The 25,272-nt window shown below is 37.2% G+C and overlaps 1 protein-coding gene across 2 annotated transcripts in view; it reads right to left on the reverse strand.

Annotated features, from left to right (window-relative positions):
* EYS (eyes shut homolog) overlaps nt 1-25,272 on the reverse strand; it is a 2,089,174-nt gene that overhangs the window by 86,773 nt on the left and 1,977,129 nt on the right. For both annotated transcript variants that reach the window (XM_033217548.1, XM_033217547.1), the window contains one exon: nt 9,595-9,777. In XM_033217548.1, coding sequence (XP_033073439.1) covers nt 9,595-9,777 — 183 coding nt within the window. The remainder of the gene's footprint in view (nt 1-9,594; nt 9,778-25,272) is intronic.

Below are 25,272 nucleotides of genomic sequence, written 5' to 3' on the forward strand. Positions count from 1 at the left end.
CTAAAGTATTTCATTTAGAAGGAAAGATTTAATAGTAAAGGAGTAATAGATATAATTTGTTATTTTTTCAAACTATTATTCTAATACGGTAAAATAGTATCATTTATTAAATCTAATTTATTCCTCTAAATATGATAATGTACTTTGCAGAGTTCAGCAAAGTCCCAAGTAGTACAAGGACATGAGTGCTTAATCTTGGACATTTCGCTAATTTAAGTTCTGGCTGCTCACTTCCAGTTATCTCACTCTTTTGAAAAAAACTGGTAAAGATAACACCTCATAGAATTGTCTCTAGGAATAACTTCAAGTGTTTTAAAAGATATTTCCAAGTGGATTAAGAAATTCTAAGTGACAAGTTAATTTTTCTTCTCCCTTCTTCCTTTCCTGTCAAGGCTGAAAGAGAAAATGTAAGAGGAGCCACAGTGATGGTACTGTGGTTCTCCCACCAAAGGAATATTGCTTACAGAATGGCGCTTGATTACTGGTGGGAGTTCCCATGTGGAGGAACCTTTTGTGAGGATACTTTTGCAGCCATATTTGATTATAGTTCAAGGGCTTGTAATGCCTTTGATTTGTGAAAGAAGGAAACGATCTTTTGATTAAATATTCTTAATATAACGAAACAATGATTCTGAGACAGAGACACCAAGATGAACCTAATTCAGTTTCAGTTGTTTTTTTCAACTGACTATGAGAGGGTATATTCAGTTTTTAGGAAGAAAGTGCAATTAGATATAAATGAAAAGTTAGATAAGTGTGAAAGGTCTTAGGAAAATTATAGAAGTTTATGCAATTTGAATCAAAACTAAAGTAAAACAAAAATATATATATATATCTAGGTTGATGTGTGAGAAACAAGACCCAAACGAGTGAAAGCCCTTACTACCAGAACAAGATGTATTGAATGGTATAGGATTTTAGACATTTGAGCCATTTTTATCCCATATTCAGTTACAGTCTCTACTTTAGGGGATGCTAAACTAAAATTAAGATGACTAAAGATTTTGGATTAACTCTTAAAGAGAATATAGTCTCTGTTTATCTTAGATCTGTATAGCTCCTGTTCATAGTGACAAACTTTTGGCTTCCTGTTCCGTTCATATGATTATTCAGTTATGGATATTCTAGGGTTTTGAGAGCATTAGAACCATGTACAGCCATGACCATGATGTTTCATCACTAGCCATTGAGCACAATGGATACAATATAGTGTCTATCTCATGGGATTAAAACCATTAAAATGTAGGCAATGTAGACTGGCACTTGTTGTGGCCACATTAATATGGTGTCCTGACTTGCATCTGTGCTAGTGAACAGACAGTGTGGAAGGGTTGATAGGAACAACAAATCCAGTGCTGTGCTCAGAGCATACAAAAATGTGATAAAATGCATTTCTTGGGGATACATATGGCCCACATTTTTATATCTCTTGAGCAAAAGGAGGTGAGACTAGAAAAAATGGCAAATCTGTATCCCTCTTGCTGTCAGAAATGAGACTGTGAAAATAAAGGATGTAAGCACCAGTTTGTGGGTAAACTTAAATTCCCACAAGATGAAACCACATGGGCTTACTGCAAGTATAGAAGAAACTTGAAAATGTGGGCTTGTTGTTGATTGATTTGCACTTGGCCCCTTCTCTTTTTGTTCTCTGGATGTTCCCCTGTGAAATCAAGGTTACCCACTTTGAATCATCCTTAAATGTATATTCCCTCTTCAGAAATACATTTGAAAAAAGATGGGGGAAGATTTGCAGGTATCTATATATCTTTGTCATTTCTAACCCTGTATGAGTACTAGTCACATGTGACAATTTTTATGTGTTTCTCAGTCAGCTGGGAAAGTGAATAGCTTAACTTCTTTTTCAACTATTTTAAAAGACTCAAACAATTTAAAACAGACAATTTTGATATTATAATACAGGATATTTAATTCCATGAAAACCAAGATTTGATAATTGGAGGTTCTCAGGAAGAAAATTCTCACGATTTCTAGTCTTCCTGATGGCTCAGAAGGTGGAAGAGCCTGCACAGAAGTGGAGGACGCTGTCACATGACACAGGATGTACACATGTGCTAATATTGCCAAGTGTGGGGACAGAAGAAAATAATGAGCATTTTTCTGTTATAAAAAATTGAATATGGGCATCACTGTCAGTTTTATTTATAAAATACCTCAGTGCTGTGCAATTGAACTATGTGTTACATTAGGGAATTGGCCACAGCCTGCTCTCATTCATCAGGCATCTTCCTTCTGCCTGTTCCCTACCAGGGCTCTCTGAAGAATAGTCTGAGCCCATTGCTTCTGTGACACTCCCAGCTTCAGTTTTCTTTTTCTGTTCTATAGGGTTACATTCATTCCATTTTTTTCCACAGAAAAATCATCAAGCTATACTTATGCACTCTTATTTCTGTTACAGTTTATAACTAAGGGCTTGAAGCAAACAAGAAATTACTTGGCAGAAAATATGAGGCAACCTTTCATAATTACCACAGCATAGAAGACCTATATGCTGGTGACTGACAGAAAGCTATGTGCATAAAGTGCTTAGATGCATAGATCAAATTTCCAGGAAGTCAAATACATTTCTTCTAATTTTTTTTTCTTTTTGAGACAGAGTTTTGCTCTTGTTACCCAGGCTGCTGTGCAATGGCACGATCTTGGCTCACTGCAACCTCTGCCTCTCGGGTTCAAGTGATTCTCCTGCCTCAGCCTCCCAAGTAGCTGGGATTACAGGTACCTGCCACCATGCCCAGCTAATTTTTGTATTTTTAGTAGAGACAGGGTCTCACCGTGTTGGCCAGGCTGGTCTTGAACTCCTGATCTCGGGTGATCCACCTGCCTTGGCCTCCCAAAATGCTGGGATTACAGGCGTGAGCCACTGTGCCCAACTCCTAAAATTTTTTTATCACTGTATTATACAATTTTAACACAAGCTACAGTTGAGATTTTAACTTATATTTCAAAGATGCAAACAGTGCTACAGATTTCCCCTCCCCCTTCATTTAGATCCTAACATCTTCACTACAATCCAAATCAATCAATGCCTACACAGCATTATTAGCTAACTAGGATAGTCTCCCTGTCCATAGAGAGACTTTCAGGTAGTGAAATAATCAATAAACATGTAATTATTGATTTTTCACCAGCTATCCAGCACAGGAATGATGCAGTTGGGAATTCAAAAGAAATTGAAAGAATTTATGATTAATCTTGTTGAGGGACAAAATTAAGATTATGAAATGCTGCTATTCTAGTGCTTTATGAAAATGGTACCTTCACATAATTCAAAGCAGTGATTATAAATGACCAAACAGTATTTAATTAGATACCAAATTATGGATAAAACCACAAGTGCTATGTAGGCTTTGTGTAGGTAGAATATAAGAGATCCAAATTTGTCAGAGAACATGACATGAATGAGTAGGTACTGGGAGAGGTAAAGAGGACTAGGGCAGGCATTCCAGGCAAGAGGAAGCTTGATGGTGGACTGAACGAGAGTGATGGATCTCAGGTAGCACGAACTTGTTGTTTACGCACTGTTGGGGTCAAGCAGCTGGGCCCGGGCAGGGGAGAATGGAACAGCAAATGCCAGCTGGGCTGCTGTAGCACTAATTGTGGAGGATTGCTCAAAGTGAAAGGGAAGGATGAGAAGCACATTGGAGGACATGTTCTGTTCTCTGACGGTTCTCGCTGGATGAGATTTCTACTTTCTGATTTCCACGTTTTCTATCACTTATGTACATCTTTGCATCCAGTGCTATTTATATTCCAGATATGTATTAGACATTGTGATAGAGGTTGTATGTGCCAGACATGGTTCCTGGTTTACTGCTGTTAATTAACAAAACTTTAAGTACATGTTTTGCTTTTCTAAATTGATTGTAGGTTTCCTGCATCAAGGATCATGCATTTTTATATTCATTCTTTAAAAAACTGTTGAGTATTTATATATGACAGCCACTATTGATATAAAAGGAAAGTAGTGATTCTGGTTTGCAAAGATATCCAGATAGTTTAAAAAAGATATGAGAATTGTTACCAATGAACTGCAGTGAGATTAATTGTTAAATTTTTCTGGAAGAGGCCGGGTGCGGAGTGGCTCAGGCCTGTAATCCCAGCTACTTGGAAGTCTGAGGCAGGAGAATCACTTAAACCCGGCAGGTGGAGGTTGCAGTAAGCTAAGATCGAGCCACTGAACTCCAGACTGGGTGACAGAGTGAGATTCCGTCTCAAAAAACAAACAAAAATTTCTGGAAGAGTTAAAGACTCTAAAGAAGAATGATCTTTTGAGTTGAGGCTTAAAGGACAGTGTTTTGGAGGCATGCCTATGAAGCATGGGTGGCTCAGGAAGGTGGAACAGCCTGCACAGAAGTGGAGGACGCAGTCACATGACACAGGATGTACACATGTGCTAATATTGCCAAGTGTGGTGCTGAATGAAGCAAAAGGAGATTGTGCAAATGGACAGGGGCTGGATAAGTGTCTTTGTATATTATGCAGAGGAGCTTAGGTGGTATGCTATGATGAAACATGTTGATTAGCTAAGAAATGTTTGGACTTGTATGTTAGAACCATCCCCTGTAACAAAGAGGAGAATAGAGGGGAAGAAGGACATAACTGAGCAGAGAGACTGGAAAGGAGGTTATTGCTATTGCAATAGTTTGTGACAGAGAAGCCAGGAGCAATGAGGATAGAAAGAAGGAGAAAAAAACAAAAAGTAACTGGGAGGGAAAATGGACAGACCTCAGTGTTTCATAGAACATGGGGGATGAAATGGAGAGAGACCAGGACCTCATCTGTCTTGTTAATAACTGCTTCCCCAGCACCTAAAAGAAGGCCTCATCTAGGTGTCCAACCAATATTTGTCCAAATGAATGAAAGGGAAAAATCAAGATGATTCCTGGGTTTCTGGCTGAAGCAGAATGTTTATACCAGTTACCAACAGAAGGGATACAGGAGGGGAAGCCAAGTATTCATCTATGGACTACTGTGGGATATATAGGGTGACTTCTAGAAGAGTCGGTCTCTAAGATGTACCTTACAAGAGAGTGGAAGGCAGGAAAGGAAGAGAAGCTAATGAAGGAAATGCCAAATATGACTGCAGAAGCAGAGGAAGAGGATTAGGTTAGGTAAAAACTATAAGTCAAAGGGACGTTTTCAAGATGAAGTATTTGACAGGGTATTTCCAGAGAGTTCAATGAGAATGAAGTTTTGCAAAATGAGTGTTCAGCTTTGAAAGACTCAGAGAAGACTATCATCAGTGTTGTCCCCTTGCCTTTTATATGGACATATCAGAAATTAGAGGTTGGCTTACTCAAGTTATTTTATAAACTCTGTGACTTTGTGCATCTCTTCACCTGAGGAAGATAAAGGCAGCATATGGTATGGTGATTTTTGTAGCAACAACCAATATGTAGGTTAGAGATGAATGTTACTAAGCAATAACATCTAAATGTATATGTACTACTATTAAAAACATTGACTTGGGTCATTTCTTCTATAGAATAGATAATTGTAAATTGTATGGTTAATAATTATGATATGTTTTAAGAGATTCATTTCTTTAATTCATAGCTTTATGCTATATAAATTGATGAATCATCCCTATGTATGACATTATGGCCAATAATTACATACCTTAGTCCATACTTGCATGTGGTCTAATTTAGCTGACTACTGGAGGTTTTCAGTAGTTGCCTTCAAATATTACTTGCATAAGGTGGGGAAGAGGAGGGAGAGCATTAGCACAAATACTTAATGCATGTGGGGCTTAAAACCTAGATGATGGATTGATAGGTGCAGCAAACTACCACGGCACATATATACCTATGTAACAAACCTGCACTTTCTGCACACGCATCCCAGAACTTAAAGTAAAACTTAAAAAAACAAAACAAATATTAGTTGCATAAAAAACACCTAAGGTTCTTGATAAAATTTTATTTTATTTATTCTAATTTTTGATTCAAGAAGGCCTGGGAACTAGTTTTAACAAACACATTCTTGTGATTTTAATATATGTGTGAAGAGCTCTTATTTGGAGAAACTCTGTCTTAAGTCATTACACAGTATATACATGTATTGAAACATCACATTATACCCCATAAATATGTACAATTATTGTATCCATTTAAAGAGAAAGCTTTTCAGTGCGATTTGTATTTTTTTAGCTGGTGTTCTTGCTCCCTCATGTGGTGCAATGTGGAACTGTATGTTTTAGAGCTCTCATTTTCAGGTTTTAGAAAATGAACTTCACAGTTTATCAATCTGTTCCTTAGTCTTTATTTAACCATGCTATAAACCTATAAATGCAAGTGTAGAATTAGCATCAATTCCTTTGCATACAAAGCAGAATACTAGAGAAGACTAGAAAACGTCACATGTAAGATTCCACAATTTAGAAATGAGGTGGCTAAAACATTGCTTTATATTTTTTATGTGTGTGTTAAAGATTTTGAAGGAGAATTTGGTAGATGAGTACTAAAGGGTTTTGGTGGCAGTATTTTGGTATCATGGTCCAGGTGTTTGTCTTTTGCTTAGGTTCTCCCTATTTGACTCTTTCAGGATTTAGAATATCAGTTTTGAAACGAGACAGACCTAGGATCTGCAATACTCATTTGAAGTTTTCATTTGCCAGGCTTTTTTTTTTTTTTTTTTTTTCCAAATGAGAAGGATTTAATTGATAAATATATGATAAGCAGTGTGCAGAGTAAAGGGTTAGGAGTAGGAATTCTTTATTTCCCTTCCTGCCCTATAGTGGGCGCATTCACAGATATTTACTAAAACCATTGGAGAGAGGCTTTGTGGGTGATACAGTGATAACTCACTATTTCTATAAGTGAGAAGAGAAATTTAGAACTTTGCAGCTAGCCAAAGCCTGTAACAAAGGTTCCATATCCTAATGCAGAACAGGCTGTCCATGCTCAGACGAAGAGGAATTGATGGAAGAGTTGAGGGGAGGGGAACCACTGGGGAAATACTAATAGAGGACATAGCATTTGAACTGAGAATCCCTAAGAATGACCACTCTTTAGGAATCTTTGTGAAGCTCTGTTGCTGACTTATATCTCATGCAATTATTTGTTATTATTGGGGTTGTTTTATTCATTCATTAAATAGTGATTATGGTCAGGCACTGGATTAAGCATGGGTGTAAAAAGTCGAACAGGGCTGACTTAATCTCTTTCTGTATAAAGCTCCCATTCTGTTAGTGAAAACAGACAAGCAACAACTATTTTAAAAATAAAAGAATTCTAGATTAAAGTAATGGCAATGAAGGAAATAAATAAGAAGCTGAGGTAGAGAATAACTCGGATGGGGTGGGATAAGATTTACTTTGGTGAAGGTGGCTACAGAATGCCCTTCTGAGAAAAGACACACTACCGTGTTTATTGAGTACAATGATATTTTCTTTTCTTTTTTTTTTTTTGAGATGGAGTTTTGCTCTTGTTGCCCAGGCTGGAGTGCAATGGTGCGATCTTGGCTCACTGGAACCTCCGCCTCCTGGGTTCAAGCGATTCTCCTGCCTCAGCCTCCCAAGTAGCTAGAATTACAGGCATGCACCACCATGCCCGGCTAATTTTGTATTTTTTAGTTGAGATGGGCCCTTCTCCATGTTGGTCAGGCTGGTCTCAAACTCCTGACTTCAGGTGATCTGCCCGCCTTGGCCTCCCGAAGTGCTGGGCTTATAGGCATGAGCCACCACGCCCGGCCGAGTCCAACGATATTTTAAGAACTTCCATGTATTAAGTTCGTTATTCCTCACAACGCTGTAAGGAAATGTACTTTTACTATACTCATTTGATAGGTTAGATAATAGAGGCGCAAATACATTAAGTAACTTGACACATAATTTGCACATGGTGGAGACTGATTCATGTCTACATCACCAGTCTCTAGAGCCTGCTCCCTTGACCACTAGGATAGCTATTTCCTGTCAAGGCCAAGGAAAAAGCATGCACAAAACCTCTGAGACAGGAAAGCACTTGGTGGTTAAGGCACTGGAAGAAGAGCTTAGGAGAAGAGCACAGAGATAGTGAGAGTGGCCTGGTTGTGTTCTGAGATACAGACTGGGATCTGATCCTGAAGGCCCTTTGAGAATATGATAAGAAGGTTTGGATTGCATTGTAAGTGCAGTAAAAAGCCACAGATGGGTTTTAAACAAGGTTCAGACATGATCTAATAAACCTTTTAAGAGGCTAACTCTTATTGCAATGTGGAGAATTAATTGAAGGCAGGAAATCAGTAGGGAGACCAGTCAGGAGGAGGTCATGAGGTTTCAGCATAGAGATGGGGAAGAGATTCAAACAACTTTTGGAGGTAGAATGAATTACACTTTATATGATAGAGTACCCATCCTAGCAGACATGGTGGGAGGCTGAAATACCACATTTCATTTGGGGTGTAGGCTCCTTTCAGACATGTGCTAATACAGAAAAGAGTGTTTGGTGTTAAGAGACAGTCACTGATTGAGTTGAAAAACACAGAATATGTTATTTACCCTAGCACAGTAGAAGCACTGACAGCTGAGAGAAAGATCTTTTTCTGTTACAATATGTTGATCTCACAGATGAAAACACTGAACTCAGATAAGTTAGGTGATTAATTGCTTGACGATTGATTGCAGACTTAAAAGTAAAACATAGGTAATTTCCCTTGACTTAACACATACATAACTAGTTTCTACTTAAGAGAGACAAACTTAAGTTATAAGTTGATTTCCCACCAATTCCAGGGCACTGGAGTACTTTGTTACAGGCTGAGTACTTTCTTACTTCTTGCTCCTTTAATTTAGAATGGTTTTCTCTGAGGGCAACAACTGTTTCCATTTTATAACACACAGAAAAATGAGAATTTCCCTTCTCTCTTCACATATGGAAACAGAAAGAAACAGGGGAAAGGACAAATCAATAAACTTACTTCCCATGTGACTTGGTCACCTTGCCTGTCCTCATGTTTGCCTGTAGGAATTTTTTCTTTTGATTATAAAAGATAGCTGATATGGTTAGGTTTTCTGTTCCCATGCAAACCTCATCTTGATTGTAATCCCCATAATCCCCAGGTGTCAAGGAAGAGACCAGGTGGAGGTAATTAAATCATGGGGGTGGTTTTCCTCATGCGTTCCTCTGATAGTGAGTGAGTTCTTAGGAGATCTGATGGTTTTATAAGGAGCTATTCTCCCCTTTGCTAGGCACTTCTTCCTGCTGCCTCATGAAGAAGGTGCTCTGCTTCCTCTTCACCTTCCACCGCGATTGTAAGTTTCCTGAGGCCTCCCCATTCATGCTGAACAGTGAGTCAATTAAACCACTTTCCTTTGTAAATTACCCAGTCACTGGCAGTTCTTATAGCAGCATGAAAACTGACTAATACAGTAGCCCTGATGTAAAGTAGAGCATCAGAAAGGGTCAGGGAACTGCTAAATACTTGGGACTACAAGGAACATACTCAAGGTAGAAAACAGGAGGATGCTGCATCTAGGCAAATGCCTTTTTTTTTGTTTTTTTTTTAACCACAGCCAATTAGAATCTCCCTGAGGAATCTCTAAAGTATTCTTAAAGGATCAAGGCAAGTCCTAGAGGGTTCAATTAATCTTACCATGGCCTTTCTGTCCAGTAAAAAATATCAAGTTATTTTGCAGTGCTGAGTGGTTGTTTGCCAGCTGAAACTTCAGGTGGAATTCATAATAGAAGCTGATGTCTGAGATCCGTGAATAAGCCAGGAATGAGGTGTATCCAAAGGCATCTGTGCCACTGAACCTCGGCTGAGTGATATTAATAGCTGTGGAAAAACCCAAACCAAACAGTTAAAATAAACCTGTACATGTATTTGTAAAGTGAGGGTTACGTTTTGCTGATTTATCTGGCCAAATAGTCTGTTTACTATCACATTAATTATACTTTAGTGCCCTTTAGCATTGAGCAACTAAGTGACTCAATAGGAAATTTCAGAACAAGAACAAAGCAAATGCAATGTTTTGAGATCTTATATAAAACCTTTCACTAGCATACTCTTTCTACATAATGGATAATTTACTTAAAAAGCAAACCCCTATATTTTGAAGCTTAATTTTAGAAATAGAAAAGATTACTGGCAGCCAAAGTATTTGCTTAGGTGCCTCATAAACATGATTTGGCATCCAAAACCTGGATATGACTTAGAGAGGAGCTCACAGCTTTGAAAAAAACTGTGCTTTTCTAATCCTGCACCTTTATATGAACCAAAGCCCCAGGTCAGGGCTAGGAAAGTCAAGAAACAGGAAGGAAATTGGTCAGTTTTCCATCACCACTGGTTAGTGACCAGAACTTTGCTTTAAGTAAAAATACTTGTTTAAAAGAAATGTTCATTCTTTCTTTGCTGGGATGCTTGTTAAGTAATAAAAGCATGGAATTCAATAGGTGTGAAAGTGTAGGGAGATTTATTAAAAACAGGAAATGGTAAAACAGAAGTTCAAGGGCCAGTGTGAAAAAAAATGGAATTTGAGAGGTGCTTCTTGTATCAAACTCTTCTCTTTCATTATACTGTTTCCTTCATAAGTCCCCACTGGCTTTTTACATTTCCTTACCCCAAGAGGACAACAGAAAATAGAAAGGGGGATTTTTGACACCCCATTCCTGTCTTTTATGGATGATGTCACCAGATTAAGGGATGTTCCTAGGATCTATTTTTATTGGTTGGGGACAGCTTGGTTGAGAACATAAGAGCTTGTGTTGTTTCCTTCTCAAGAGATGTTGGAACTCCAGGGAAGCTGTAAAACTAGAATTTTTACAAGCCTTAAGAAATATCCTCACTCTGGTATCTAACGCTTAAAAGAGCTTCTTACATCTGTTTATAATTGTGTAGCAAATAATTGTGCTGTCCTGGGATTAATATAAACATTATTGTTAAATGTTTATATATCTTTGTTTCATATGACTATTAAACTAAGATTTTTGTGTGAATAAGCTGAATGCTTTGTTTTGATATTTTATTAAAATCTTATAAGTTTATTATATGACTGTTAAACTAAGATATTTGTGTGAATAAGCTGAATACTTTGTTTTGATATTTTATTAAAATCTTAACAGTTTATTCCCTGGGATGTGTGGCATAGGTTAAGTATAATTTTCTCAAATCTCACCAGAATGTGAAGTAGGGACTTTTGAGACATTTTGCTTCTTATACTTATTTTTTAATCTAATGAAAACTTTATAAATTGTGTCCCTGAGATAATAACACTCTTCCCATCAGGTATATCACTTTAATAGTACTATGGGGAGGGTGACTGAGGGAAATGGAATGTACTGGAATTGAAACAGAATAAAAATACTGACCATCATTCAATGTTGGCATTAAAAACTATGAAAATAGAATTCAGTTAAATTTAACACTAAAATAGAAAAGGAATGACTATATTTTGCTTTTAATATTTCTTCCTGTTAATAATTTACAACTGAGTCTACCTAAAGGTTTCATTACATTTAGGCTAGATTGACAAATACATATCTCATATATATAGTATTTTACTGTCAGACCCTGTGCTAGATGCTAGTGACACAAAGATAAAAAAGCACTAGTCCCTCAAGGAATTAGTGTGAGGTCAATAAATTTATTCAGCTGAACTGGATTGAAAATTGAGGCCTGGTATAAGAACTTTCAGGCAGAAGAAATAGCATGTTCTAGGGTGTGAAGACCAAAACAACATGTCATACTCAGGGAACTTATGAAGTCTGCAAATTTTAGAATGAAGAATAAAAAGAGTGGAAGGAAATGAAACAAGATAGTGGTCAAATCATGAAGAACTTTATATTTTCTTTATTATCCTAAAGTTGTTGGGCAATGATAAAAGTTGCTTTTTAGAAATATTACTCTGTTGATGAAGTGTGAATCAAAGATTAGACAGAGAGCCAGAGGACCATACTTTGGTCAAGGATGAAAATGAGAACTTTGATATCAAGAAATCTAATAATTAAGCTTATGCAGAAGTGTAAATGTAAGGCAATTTATGGGTAACTCATTAAAGAAGGCAATGGTGTGATATTTAAACAGTTAATAGAAATATGTTATCAGTGCAATCAGTTTCATGATATAATTTTATACTATCAAAAATAAGTACTTTTGAAGTTTGAGAATAATAACGAAGACTGATAATAACCATGACCCATAGGAATGGATCTGTCACATGCTCAGCATGTCTTAGTCTAGTGGTACCTGCAGCTGTTGAGCATTTGAATTGTGGCTAGGCCTGTGTGGGAAGGGCTTAGTATGCAACAATTAAAATATATTATTAATAACATTCCCATATCCATTAAACATTGGGTTAAATGTATTACTAAAATAAATTTCATCTGTTTCTTTTTACTTTGAAAATGTCGCTACTAGAAAAAAATTTACATATGCAGCTCACATTCTATTTCTATTGAATGGTAACACAGAGAGATCCAAGCATATTTTGATAGGTAAGTTCTTCCTCTAAACCATTAGTTGTGACTTACTTCAAGGGGCTTTTTCTTGTGATAACTTTGAACCTATAAAAAGATAGGGCCTCTATGGGGAGCAATAGAAATCAGGAGAAGGGGCCAAAGATAATATAATCCATCACTAAGAGGCTTCTATGTCTTCACTCACACTGTCTCTATCACTCTGGATTAGGCAGGAGAATGCGAGGGACTCAGATTAGGAGAAGACTTTCAACCTTACAAATTATTCTTTTCAATATTTTAAGCCCTTTTCCATCTTCCACCAGGTAACATTTGGTTAATTTGGTTACTCTACTGCACAAATTCCCAGATTAACCTTCTGGGAGGATCAGTCATCATCTAGTCAGAAAATTGAACAGATTGTAATGGGAATATTTTTGGGCTATTAAATGCATTTTTAAAAATGTTTGCAATCCCTAGTTGCCTCACAGATACCATGTGTAAAGTCATGCATTTTTTGTCAGTTCTTCTAAAGTTACATGAATGAATTGGGAACATGAGGAAAAAAGGGAGATGCTGGAATTTAGACTAAAATAAATTGTTTAATGTGTAGAAGAAAGCAAAATCACTAATAATGCTCTGGGACCATTTCAGGCACAGTCAAAAGGTATCCAGACATCATCTAGGAGCATTAAAAATTCTAAGAGCCTTGAGTAAAGAGAGAATATTGTGATATTTTCTATAATATTACAGTGCTATATTATAGGCTCAATGTATAATCTTTTTAGAATGTTATATTATGCTTATAAAACACTTTTTAGCAAAAGTTATCATAGACAGGGTATAAGATTCTATTTTCTAATCATTTACTAAAGCAATTTTTTCTCATTCCCAATATGGCAGAGAAATAAGGCATTATTGTTTTTTAATGTAACTATATTTTCCTTTTAAAAATATTTTACTGTGGCCAGGCACAGTGGCTCAAACCTGTAATCCCAGAACTTTGAGAGGCTGAGACGGGCAGATCATGAGGTCAGGAGATCCAGACCATACTAGCCAACATGGTGAAACCCCGTCTCTACTTAAAAATAAATAAATAAATAAATTAGCTGGGTGTGGTGGCACATGCCTGTAGTCCCAGCTACCCGGGAGGCTGAGGCGGGAGAATCACTTGAATCCGGGAGGCAGAGGTTGCAGTGAGCGGAGATCGGGCCACTGCACTCCAGGCTGGGGGAGTTGGAGTGAGATTCCAGCTCAAAGAAAAAAAATCTGTGGTTAGTCTTTCTTTTAATCTGAATTATTAAAATTTTATGCATAATGCACAGAAGTGGCAAAGATGAGCTATTGGGATGTAGGAAAAAGACATACAAATAGCTCAGATTTCAGAACATCTTTCCTCAACTCTGCAGGGATGCATCCTAAAGCTCACCGGCTGGTAGTAAAACATAAGCTATCTATGGCATAGTGATGGAGGGAGGCAGCTGGGGCTGGCCAGTTCAGGCTCGATTCTGGATGTCCTCACTTTCTGTGTAAACTTGGGCAAGTGATTTCACTTTTCTGTTTTAGTTTCCTTGTTCATAAAATGAGAACGTGAGAATACCTAACATTTGTGAAGAATGAGAAAAGCCTATGGCTGAAGGAAACACTGGAGCTAACCATACAATTCAAGTGGGCAAACCTCTCCCACCAGACCTGCAATCCTACTACGTATTTCCAGTCAAGTCACTTTCCCAGCCTCTAAAATGGCTATTTAATGCTTCCTCTCTCCTCAAACATCTAATATTTATTGTCTCTCATCAGTTAATAATTTTGCTTTTTATTTTGCTGAGAAAAATAAACCCATCAACAGAGAACTACCAGATGCTTTCACTGTCAAATTCTCCCACCCTCAAATCTTTCATTTTTATCCCTATGCTTTGCCTTCCCTCTGCTGACAAGGCTGACTCTGCCTGGGTATTTCATCCACCCCTTCTCATCTGCTCAAGGGCATCATTTCAGAAATTCTGTCCTGCTTCCCAGGAGTTACCAAATTCTTCTTCTCTACTGCAGCATTCCCTTTAACATGAAATATGCTAGAATGTCCCCATTATAAATAAAAAGCTTCCCTCTACTCCACATTCCTCTCTAGCTACTGCATGTTTCTCTGCTCACCATACTAGCAAGGGGCTTCTAAAGAGTTGTCTGTATTGACTCTTTCAAAATTTTATTTCCCATTCATGCTTGATTTTATTCCAGTCAGGCTATCTTCTCTATCTTTTCTTTGAACTTTTGTATGTTAAGATCACTAGTGACCACAGTCTTTCTAAACTAAATGTCAGTTCTGTTTTTATCTTATTCAGTGTCTCAGAAGCAACTGACAAGGTTGATTATTTCTTTTCTCTTGAAATGCTTTCTTTACTTGGTCTCCATGACCACTGCACTCTCCTGGTATTTTTCCTACCTTAATGACTGCTGCTCCTCATTCTCCTATTTTTCCAGTTATCTCCATCTACCATCATTCTGTATTTGATCATGAGTACCGCTTACAGGTAGATGACTCCTGAGTAAACAGTCTCTATCCCTGGCTTTTTTCCAGAGCTCCAGATTCACATATCCAACCAACTGCTAGATAATGAACATACATTTGCATGTCTGATAAGAATTGCAAGCTGATCATACACAAAGCAAAACTCTTTATTCCAATATTTGTAATCTTTCCCCCAACCCAAATCCCTTCCCTTCCTTTGCAATCAAATCTGTTCCCCAGTCTTCCCTCTCTTTGCTCAGAGCAAAACTAGGCATCATCCTTAAATTGTATCTTTCTCTGCTACCTCAACTGACAAACTGACAAATACTGTTAGCTTCATCTTCAAAATATATCCCAAATTACACTGCTGCTTTTCACTGCCTCTGTTAATACCATCAAAGTTCAATGCACTGTTATTTCTAGCCCAAACTATAATATTTGCTTTTTAACTGGTCTCCCTGTTGTTACCTTTGTCACTTTACAATCTCTTTTCCATATGGTAGCCAAAGTGGTCTTTTAAATATAAATTGCATATCAAAGGTCCTCCAGTATTTCCCTTGAAGTTTGAAATAAAATAAAAACTCTTGAACATGGACAAATCTCCTAATCTCCAGATTTATTTTATACTCATTTCTTCTTGCTCATTCTGCTGCAACCATGCGAACTTCTTCGTGTTTCTTAAGCAAACCTAATACATTCCCAGTTCAAGGCTTCTGCTCCTGTTCCCAGTGCCTGAACCACATTTTCCCCAAAAGCTACATGGCCTGCTCCTTCACTTCCTTCAAGACTTGCTCAGGTGTTCTCTCCTCACAGGGCCTTTCCTGACCACCCTATTAAAGTATTAATCTCCTTATGCCCGCCCCCACCACAGCCCTTACTCTCTAGTCTCTTAACCTGCTTTATTTACATGGCCCAATTCCATTATATGTTATTTATTTGTTTACTTTTTATTATTTTTTCTCCCCACTCAGATTGCAGATTCCACTAAGGCAGAGAGCTTGCCTGTCCTTCATGGTCTAATTGGGTATAAGATGCATATTTATCAAATGGTTGAATGAATACATGTAAAAGGTTAAAGTAGTGTTAAGGACATAGTAAGATATATTATGATAGTATATCTCTGCTGTTACTGTTTATCTAGTATCTTCACAACTCTGTTCTTAGGTGACTAACTATTCTGCACTTACGGAGCTGTTGGATGAAGTTGTGAAGTAGATTTCTACACCATCACCAATGCTAATCGTTGCTTGTTTGAAATTTTTTGTACTAAGTCCTTTCCTCTGAAAAATGTTAGTAAATTTTTGCAATAATATGGAATCTTAATTCTTCTACTGTGGGTAAAAATTCAGGTAATGGAACACATACTGAAAATCAAGGCATAGGGACTCCTAACCTGACAAATCTGTTTATTTTTTATTTTTATTTTTTTTATTTTGAGGCAGGGTCTCATTCTGTCACTCAGACTGGAGTGCAGTGGTACAATCTTGGCTCACTGCAACCTCCGTCTCCTGGGCTCAAACAATCCTCTCACCTCAGCCTCCCAAGTAGCTGGTACTACAGGCATCCACCACCATGTCCGGCTAACTTTTGTATTTTCTGTAGATATGGGGTTTCACCATATTGCCCCGGCTGGTCTTGAACTCTTGAGCTCAAGCGATCTGCCTGCCTCAGCCTCCCAAAGTGCTGAGATTACAGGCATGAGCCACTGGGCCTGGCCCAAATCGTTGTTTTTAATAATTAAGTTGTATAACTATGTAATTTTATAATTTATCTTATAAACATTAGTTTCCATTTAATATTTGAAAATAATGTATTTTTAAATTTGTGAGCTAAAAATACTGACTCGGTTTCTTGGGGCAATTGATAGTTTTTGACAGACTATTTTGCCTTTTACCTGACAAAATATCCATATGATACCTTTATGATCATGTTTAAAATTATACATGTGGTGTTGAAAATATTTTCTTAAGTGTATCAAAAATTACTTGAAACCTTTAAGTGTTTTCAAGATAGATTGTTTAGTCTAAATATATAATTTTTTTGGAGTTCATTGCTCTGTTTTTAAACAGATACAAAAGACAAACCTGTGGTTGATTTTTACTTGGATTCTGTTTTCTATATAGGCTGCTGTGTATAACCTCAGCAGAGTGGACACCAGGGAGCGCTGAGCTAGTGAAAATCTAATTCAGTTCTTCCTTCTCTATTATGTATTTTAATGAAGCAAGCAGATGGTAGATAGATTTTCCCTTGGAAACTGCTGATTTTGAAAGACTCCAGAATGCCAGTTTTCCAAGCATGGTGTTCAGCAGTGTAGCGTATCTTGAAATATACATTTAACTTTGCCAGGAAAATTAATCTATCCTTAGGCAGATGGATAAATTTGCAAAAATACAAGACCATTACTTGCCTCTCCAGTTTTCCTTCCTAGCTTTGAGTATACACATCTTTCCTCTCTCTTTGTTCTTAACTTCTTAGTAATATAGCACTAGATTTAGCTTAATATCCTGCCGAAAAGCAATTAGGTTATCAAACTGTGTACGTGATCATTGTCTTTGTTTGTTTTGTTGTTGAACAAATTCCTTGTGGAATACACTTTCACACTCTTCAGCATTATCATTTAGAAGTAAAAATGGCAACCTACAAATGTGATTATCTTTTAAAGGGAATAGAAATAAGTATGTCCTGAGATATCACCAAGAGTTATAGGTGATGGTAGCCTGTACAGAAAACATGCATTTAGGTTTTTCTTCTGAACCAAGACAGAGATATCCAATACATGAATAAAATTAAGCTCTCTATTCAAATGGATATATAATATTCAATTCACCCACAGGTAAAAACATGAAATAAATATGATTAGTTGGTTGCCAATTCCTGCTCTTAATAAATTATTCACGCATTCTATATAGATATTTAATTCCTACCATTCTAACTTCTTTAATCATCAGGAAAAAGCTAAGAACAAACAGAATTTTACATTAAGATAGAAAAACTGTTGAAAATGTAGAGCATTATAATTTCCACCAGCAAAAGAAATAATACATGCTAGAATCTGAAGCATTCTTTTTAGATGCATAATTCTTAGAAATTAGTGCCATCTTCTGGCTTTCCAAAGTAACTAAATTAGGTATAGGTAGGATGTTTTACAGTATCACAAAATGTCAAAAAAGGGGAAAAATCCCTGAAACATATAGGTTCAAATCATAATCATAGTATCTGCATTACATTACAGTTTATGGCATAAGCTTTGCGAATGGTAAAATTTTCACATCCTCTATAATTCATATTACATAAGCTGTTCAGGTTTATATTGGATTACATTCCCTTCGTTAGTAGTTTATTGTTATAAAATAAGACTCCTAGCTATTACACACACAAGATATTCTGAAACTGATGTGTTTTGAATAATTTTCTCATTTCTAACTCATGAATTTCTTCATGCCCATGAATATTTAGTTAAGAAATTAAGAAACATTGAGGTTGGAGTTGGTTATCACTCAAGTTCAGTGGATACATTATTTTAGTTTGTTACTATATCATTTTTCAAGATATGGTTGTTTAGATCCACTATTGTATATTCTAAAATATTAAAAATAGCAATTATAGTATCTATTATGTCCCAGCTGCTAGATGCCCTATCTAAATTACTTTATTTCTCACAGAACACCAGTGAGATGTTCTTCTACCTCTATTCCTATCTTATAGATGAAGAAATTGAGGCCCAGAGATGTTAAGTCACAGAGTTAAGAAATGACAGAGTCCGGTTTTGAACCCCTGTTCAGTTGACTCCAAAGCCTGTGCTCTTTCTAACATGTTATGTTACCTACCTCACTATGATGGCTGGGATATTCATGACATTGGCCGATTAAAGGCCACTGGCAGGTATTTTATGTAATTATTAAAATATTACATTATTAAAGTTGGCACTCCTCACAGATTGACATTCTACCGCTTTACTTTCCTCCCAAGTCCTGGCCATGGACGCATAAAATTCTGTAGAACTCTTATACTCCTCCTTCTATATCTAATAGAAATGTAAACACATATTAACTGCTTTGCAGTATCAAGCATTTAATTGATACTCAGTATATACCAATGAATTTATCAGCAAATAGGTTTTAATAGAAGCTCAATTGTTTTCTAATATGCATGGATAATAAATAAATAAACAATGGTTAAAAAGATCAATATGTCCTTAAAGATTTCTAAGTGCTTGAACATTTGGAGACACAGGCACACACATGCATACACAAATATACAGATTGACTGTAATTGACACAAACACACAAAATGACTATAATTTTCATTTTTGTTTTTGATATTGTATAAAAGCAGATTAGAAAAAGCAAAAATCTAATAAGGATGGTTTATCAAAAATCAGTATGTACTCTAATCATGAGAGAAAAAAGAAAAAATCTTAACCAGGGATACTAAAGGGAAAACTATAATTTTAAGACAACTGTGGTTTAGCTGTTGAAGTGCTAGAAAAAGGCAGTGGCATCTTACAAAATACTAACTCATTTCTGGGGACCACAACACATAATGTTTCAAAAGCATATAAAAAGATTTCATATTAATATGGCATAAGAAATTATTCTAAGTAATAACAAAATAAAAATATCATATGTGATTCACAAGATATAACATTTATATTGAGTATTTTTAATTGGAAAGGATCTTGTTATATCTAATAGCCCCAAGACTTTGTGTACTAATAGTGAGCAGGTGCCTATCTCAAACTATAATGGAATATTATAGCACTACAAAAAAATGACTGGAATAATTAAGAGTTAAAGTATGCAAACAACAATCAGAAAACAAAATGAAATAAAGTATTTTATTTGGTATAGCATGCAATACTTGGAATAAAACTGTACCAATTAGGTTTCTTGGTTACTGGCAATATAAACTAACCCTGATCATCTTAAGCAGGAAAGGAGACAGATTACCTCATAGTCAATGGGAGGGCTGGAGAACTAGCAGGGAAAGTAGGCAAAAACAAAGGAACATAGGTAGCTCAAATATAGCCAAGTTCACCAGCCAAGTTCACGTTGTATGAACAGCTATTTCAGGATGCAGCCACTGGTATTTCTATGACTGGGGACAGCTGTGCAACTACCTCAGCTACAAATAATTTCTAAATATTACTCTTTCTTTGGACCACTTCTTCCGGGTGCAAATCCTGGGGAGAGTATCCCATTGGCCTGTCCTGAGGCATGTATATGTACGCAAATAAGAAGGAAGTTCAGGTGCTACGTGGCCAAAATCCAAAACTGAAAAAAACGTAATACCCAATAAATGGTTCCCACAGACCTTTGGTTGCTGAGTGCCAATGTGCATCCTTCTTATACTTGCATTTTCAAATAATAACTTCCTTTTAACATAATGCAATAATCCGACATAAAATCATAAAAGTGTCACCCTTCTTTCCCAGTTGGAGTTGCCTTAGAGTTTTTTCTTTTATAGCATTTTGTTCCAAGTACAGAAGGGATCTCTGAATAATGGCCATTTGTTCTCATGTTTTTGTTGTGATCCTGTCCTGATACAGACTAAGTTTCAGTTACTAAACCCAAATACTTTACAGAAACCAGAGAGCATATGACAGCTGTAATGTGATACTGAAGTATCTGTGATTTTTCTTGGTGGCAGACTCAAAGGTACTGCTACTATTGTGCTTTTTTGCTTATCAGCATCCACAAGAGATAGCCAAATGGAAAGACTTGATACAGGCAGCTAATTATGAAGGGAGAGCAAACAGGGGATGGTGAGGCCACCTATAGGATAGCAACAACTGAACAGCCGAAAGCAGCTGCCACCTCTGTAGCTGAAAGAACAAAGGGAAGACACAGTGTTGTGCACATGTACCCTAGAACATAAAGTATAATGATAATAAAAAAGCCCAAGAGCTGCAACCTCCTGGCAGGAGCTGGGTTCGGTAATGGGGGCTGCTCATCAGGACACGGGACCATGGGTAGCTTGGAGACCTGTTAAGTGGGAGCTGGAACCAATAGCAGATACAGCTACTAGTAGAGGGGAGAGGGGAGAAATTCTCTAGTTTCTCTCTTCCCCCCACTCGCCTGTCTGCTGACAGGACCTTCCATTGGCAGGAGAAAATGTAGCTTGTACAGGGTGAGAAATGGATCTCAGAGCAAACCTGCAAATGACACATTCACCAGGAAACCCTGGGGCTAAACTCCAGATTCCTGGAACTGGTCAGAAGGCCACTTCTCATAACATAACTTTCTTCCTTGGATGCTCTCCTTTCATGTAGGGGAAGCAAATTTAAATTCTTTCTCCTATGTCCTCCTTGCTTTCTGCCTTCCCTGCAGCTGGCTGGATTCTTTATCTGGTGTAGTCTTCATTCCTCAGAGGCCAGGCCATGGTGGGCCTGTGGTCAAGAGTTTCAATAGGCTTCTATTAACTCTTACCACTGGATGTGCGAGGCACTACCCTAAGGCAGGCTTCTCACTGTGTGTGTGTGTCTGTGTGTGTGTGTGCACGCGCCTGTGCATGTATGCATGTCATGGGCCTCTATAGCAGTCTGGGGAAGCTAGTGGGAACCCTCCTCAGAATAATGTTTTTAAATTCATACCGTAAAATACATAAGATTATAAAACAAATCTACCCTTTTGAAATACAATTAATAAATTATAACAAGATTATAAAACAAATCTACCTTTTTGAAATACAATTAATAAATTATAACAAATGTTTTGTCATGAAGGAAACAGTATAGTTTTTTTGTAATGTATTTAAATAGCAAGATCTAGCAGCAGGTAGGCATAATAACTAGGCATAAAAACTATAGCAGCTTCACATTGAGAGAGGCACCAGCATATTTTATTACAGTATATAACAACTGTCATGTGATAAAAACGGATCTGATTTCTCTTGGTGACAAAGTCGCAGGTGCTGATAATACAACTGTGATTTTTATGCTGATTTTTCACAGTTAAGAATACATTAAGTTTCCGTTGGAGTTCACAGAAAGATGTAATTTTTTTTCCTCATCCATATTCTTCTTTGACTGAGAGGGTTACCTGGGTTTCACCAGAACACTTTTTCAACTGCTGGTTAATTCTCTCACCTCCAGTGTTTTTTTTCAATCCCACCCTTCTCCTTCTCCCTGAGGCCTACCTTGTCATACCCTGTACACTCTATTTACTTCCAACCTTCCTCTGTGTGATAAGGTTTTTTAAGAAATGCTGTCTTAACCCAGTCTGGGGCCCTGGTTGGAGGCTAATCATTTCTCTGGACTCTCACATTCCAGGCTACCACACACCTGTCCTAACTGCCCTGGGCCAGGCATCAGACAACTAGGGTCACACCTTGGAGCCCTCAGAATTATTCAAATTAGCCAATCTACAGAGAGCCCTCAAAACCTAACTAAGCCCACCCGGCTTGCCACACAAAAGCCCTCTCCAAGCAAAACCTCCATGTGGCCCTATGGCAGTCTTCCCCCATTTGAAGCTGTAAGTAACAAAAGTTCCGCCATTCATCTATCCAAATGAATTGTCTCCTTGCATCCAAAAATATCTTGAAATCTTATGAAAACACCCTGATCCACCACCCCCCCCCACCAGGGATTTCTTCTCTTTATCTTCTCAGCATTTTTGTTTGTTTTTGTTTTTCCACAGCACTTATAATCTGCCTTCTCACAAATCACTAGAATGCCTCGCTCCTCACTGAAATGTAAGGTCCATGAAGGGAGGATTTTGTCATTTTTGTTTTCTGCTGTGTCCTAAGCACTTGGAACAGAGCCTGCTCATAGCAGGCTCTCTTTATTGAATAAATAAATGAATGCGTAACCCTCCTTTCTGTGCCTACTGTGATCGGTCACTCGGGGCAACACCTTCAAGCCCCTTCGTACCTGTTTGTGTGGTTTCATGGAAGCCTGAAAGGGAGGTGGATGATGTAAATTGATTCAACAGGGCTATGGCTACATCTCTTGAGAGCTTTTTCCTTTTGGGTGCCAAAAGCCTCTGAATGAGTGGAGCTCAGAGTCACAGAGAGAGGAAAAATTGTGAGCGGGGTCTTTAGGGATGATCACGAGACAAACTGCTCTGCTGCTCCCCCTTGGTTTCCGAATCTGTGTCATATGATTATGGAAGATATAGCACCATGTGTCAGTTTCACAGCATACATGATATCTTTCAGAATGGCGCCATGATCCTGAAAGGTGGCCCAGGTGATGCTGCCACAGAGTCTTTAATATACTATATTGCCATTTTATAAGGCCAACAACTTTTGGGTGACAAATTTCGTAAGTTCAGTATTTCTCCTTGCCTTATTTCTTTCACTGTGAAGCCTTTTGCTTAGAAGTAATATTGTGCAGGATACCATGATGACATATGTTGATGAAGTTCCTCAAAAGAAATGGTGGAAGAACCATGACTAGTAGGGAAAGAAAATCCAAATCCAGAATAAATAATCAGGAGAATTAAGGACAAATTCCTGCCTCTCCCATAATGTAATCAACCTACCACTTGGCTGACTAGTGCCCCTTTCATCCTTGGGATTATATCAGGGGTTCGGGTTGTTCGTAGCCATGGGGAAATGAGGATTCAACAGTGACACTTCTGAAGTAATACTTCTTAAGGGAAAATCCACGTTGAGGCCTTGCATGGCCTCTAATTCTTGCATCACAGCCATTTCCACATGCTGTCAGATTGCATTCTAAAATTACAATTCATGTTTCCATAAAAAAGTGTGTATAAACTTCTTGAATTCCCTCCAGGAATATATATCATTGCTCTCTCTAATTTTTGACAATCTGATGAGGGTGGTTTGTCTAGTTATTACTTTAATGGTATTTCCCTGATTACTAGTGAGTTTGAGTACCTTGTACTTGTTGGCCATCTGTATACTCTTTAGTGAGATGTCTGTTCATATGCTTTATTATTTTTCTTTGAACTTATCTTTGTTTTGACAATACAAAAGAGCTCTTTGAATATTACGTTAATCTGTTGTCACCTCAGAAATAGTTTCTTCAAATCTATTGTTTTTCTACTGACTTTAGATGTGAAATCCCAGGTAATTCAAAAGTTTTTTTTTAACAATTGTCCTAATATTTTCTTTTACAGCTCCAGAATTTTCTGTCTTGGTTAAGAATTATTCCTTCATCTCTAGGCTATTCCAAAATCTTAGATTTTGTTCTGAGATATTCACTGATTCATATTTTAAGTCTCTAATAAATCCAGGTTTTATTTTAATACCTAATATAAAAGAAGTTTAATTTTGTTTTCTTCCTGTGGAGAATAAGTTGTGCCAGTTTCATCTATTAACTAAAACCTTATCTCACAACTGAATAAAACAGCAATTTGGTCATCAATTGTATTATCATATATGCTGGGGTCTTTTGCTTAATTTTCTCTTCTTCTTGTTGATCTATTTGTATCTTACTATGCCAGTACCACACTGATAATGCTGATAGTAGTTTAACGTATGTTCTGATACCTAGCAAGGCAAGGACAGGCAAGGACAGTTCCCTCTCACATTTATTTACTTTTTGTATTTCACTAGGTATTGATGGGTTGTTATTATACATATTATTCTAGATCAGACTCAAAAGCTTTAAAATGTTATGTAATTATGCATTAAAATAGCAATTTTCTCACATGTAATTTATACATATAATTTCAAAAATTATTATGAATTATATCTTGTTATCTAACAGCATGGCAAAGTTTTGTAAGTCATTCATATATAATGCTTTTAAGGTTTTATAATTTTCTACATAGAAGTCTTGCACCTTTCTCATTAAAGGTATTCAAAGTATTTTGTAGGTTTTTTTTTTTGTTACAATTGTGACTGGAAAATTTCTTATTTCTAATTCTAGTTTGGGCTTGAAAGTGTGACAAGAGGTTAAAATAGAAGTTCTAGTTGAAGCACAAAGAAAGTAGAAAAAACACATCAAAGTGAGGGATTTATAAAGCAGGAGGCTGAAAACCAGCTGGTGACTCTTGAATTCCTCACTCTTATTGAGAGGATAAAAGGCTTGTAGCCCTCACCTTGCACCTCAAATCAAGAGGGAAGGGTTTTAGAAACACAACTTGGAGAGCTTAATATGTATCCCTGAAGTTTGAGGTAAGGGGACATAGTGTACTGACTTCTGCCCGGAAAGTCTAACAGGTGGAAGATTAATTGGCTGCAATGAAGGAGAAAACCAATGACAGGCTGCTTCTTGGCTGGAATTGTTCAGCACTCCAGAGGCTGTCAGGGAAAGGATGTGAGCATGTTGCCTGGAATCTGACGTGGCTCAGCTATAGGAAAAAGATGCTGTGTTTTCTTAAGTTCTGACCAAATGAACCACCTTAAGAGACAAAGATCACTCAACAGGGAAAGCTGAAGATGTTATGAGATGCCAGAGGT

Source organism: Trachypithecus francoisi, unplaced genomic scaffold (assembly GCF_009764315.1).
Source record: "Trachypithecus francoisi isolate TF-2019V2 unplaced genomic scaffold, Tfra_2.0 Lachesis_group10, whole genome shotgun sequence".
NCBI classification, from domain to species: Eukaryota; Metazoa; Chordata; class Mammalia; order Primates; family Cercopithecidae; genus Trachypithecus; species Trachypithecus francoisi.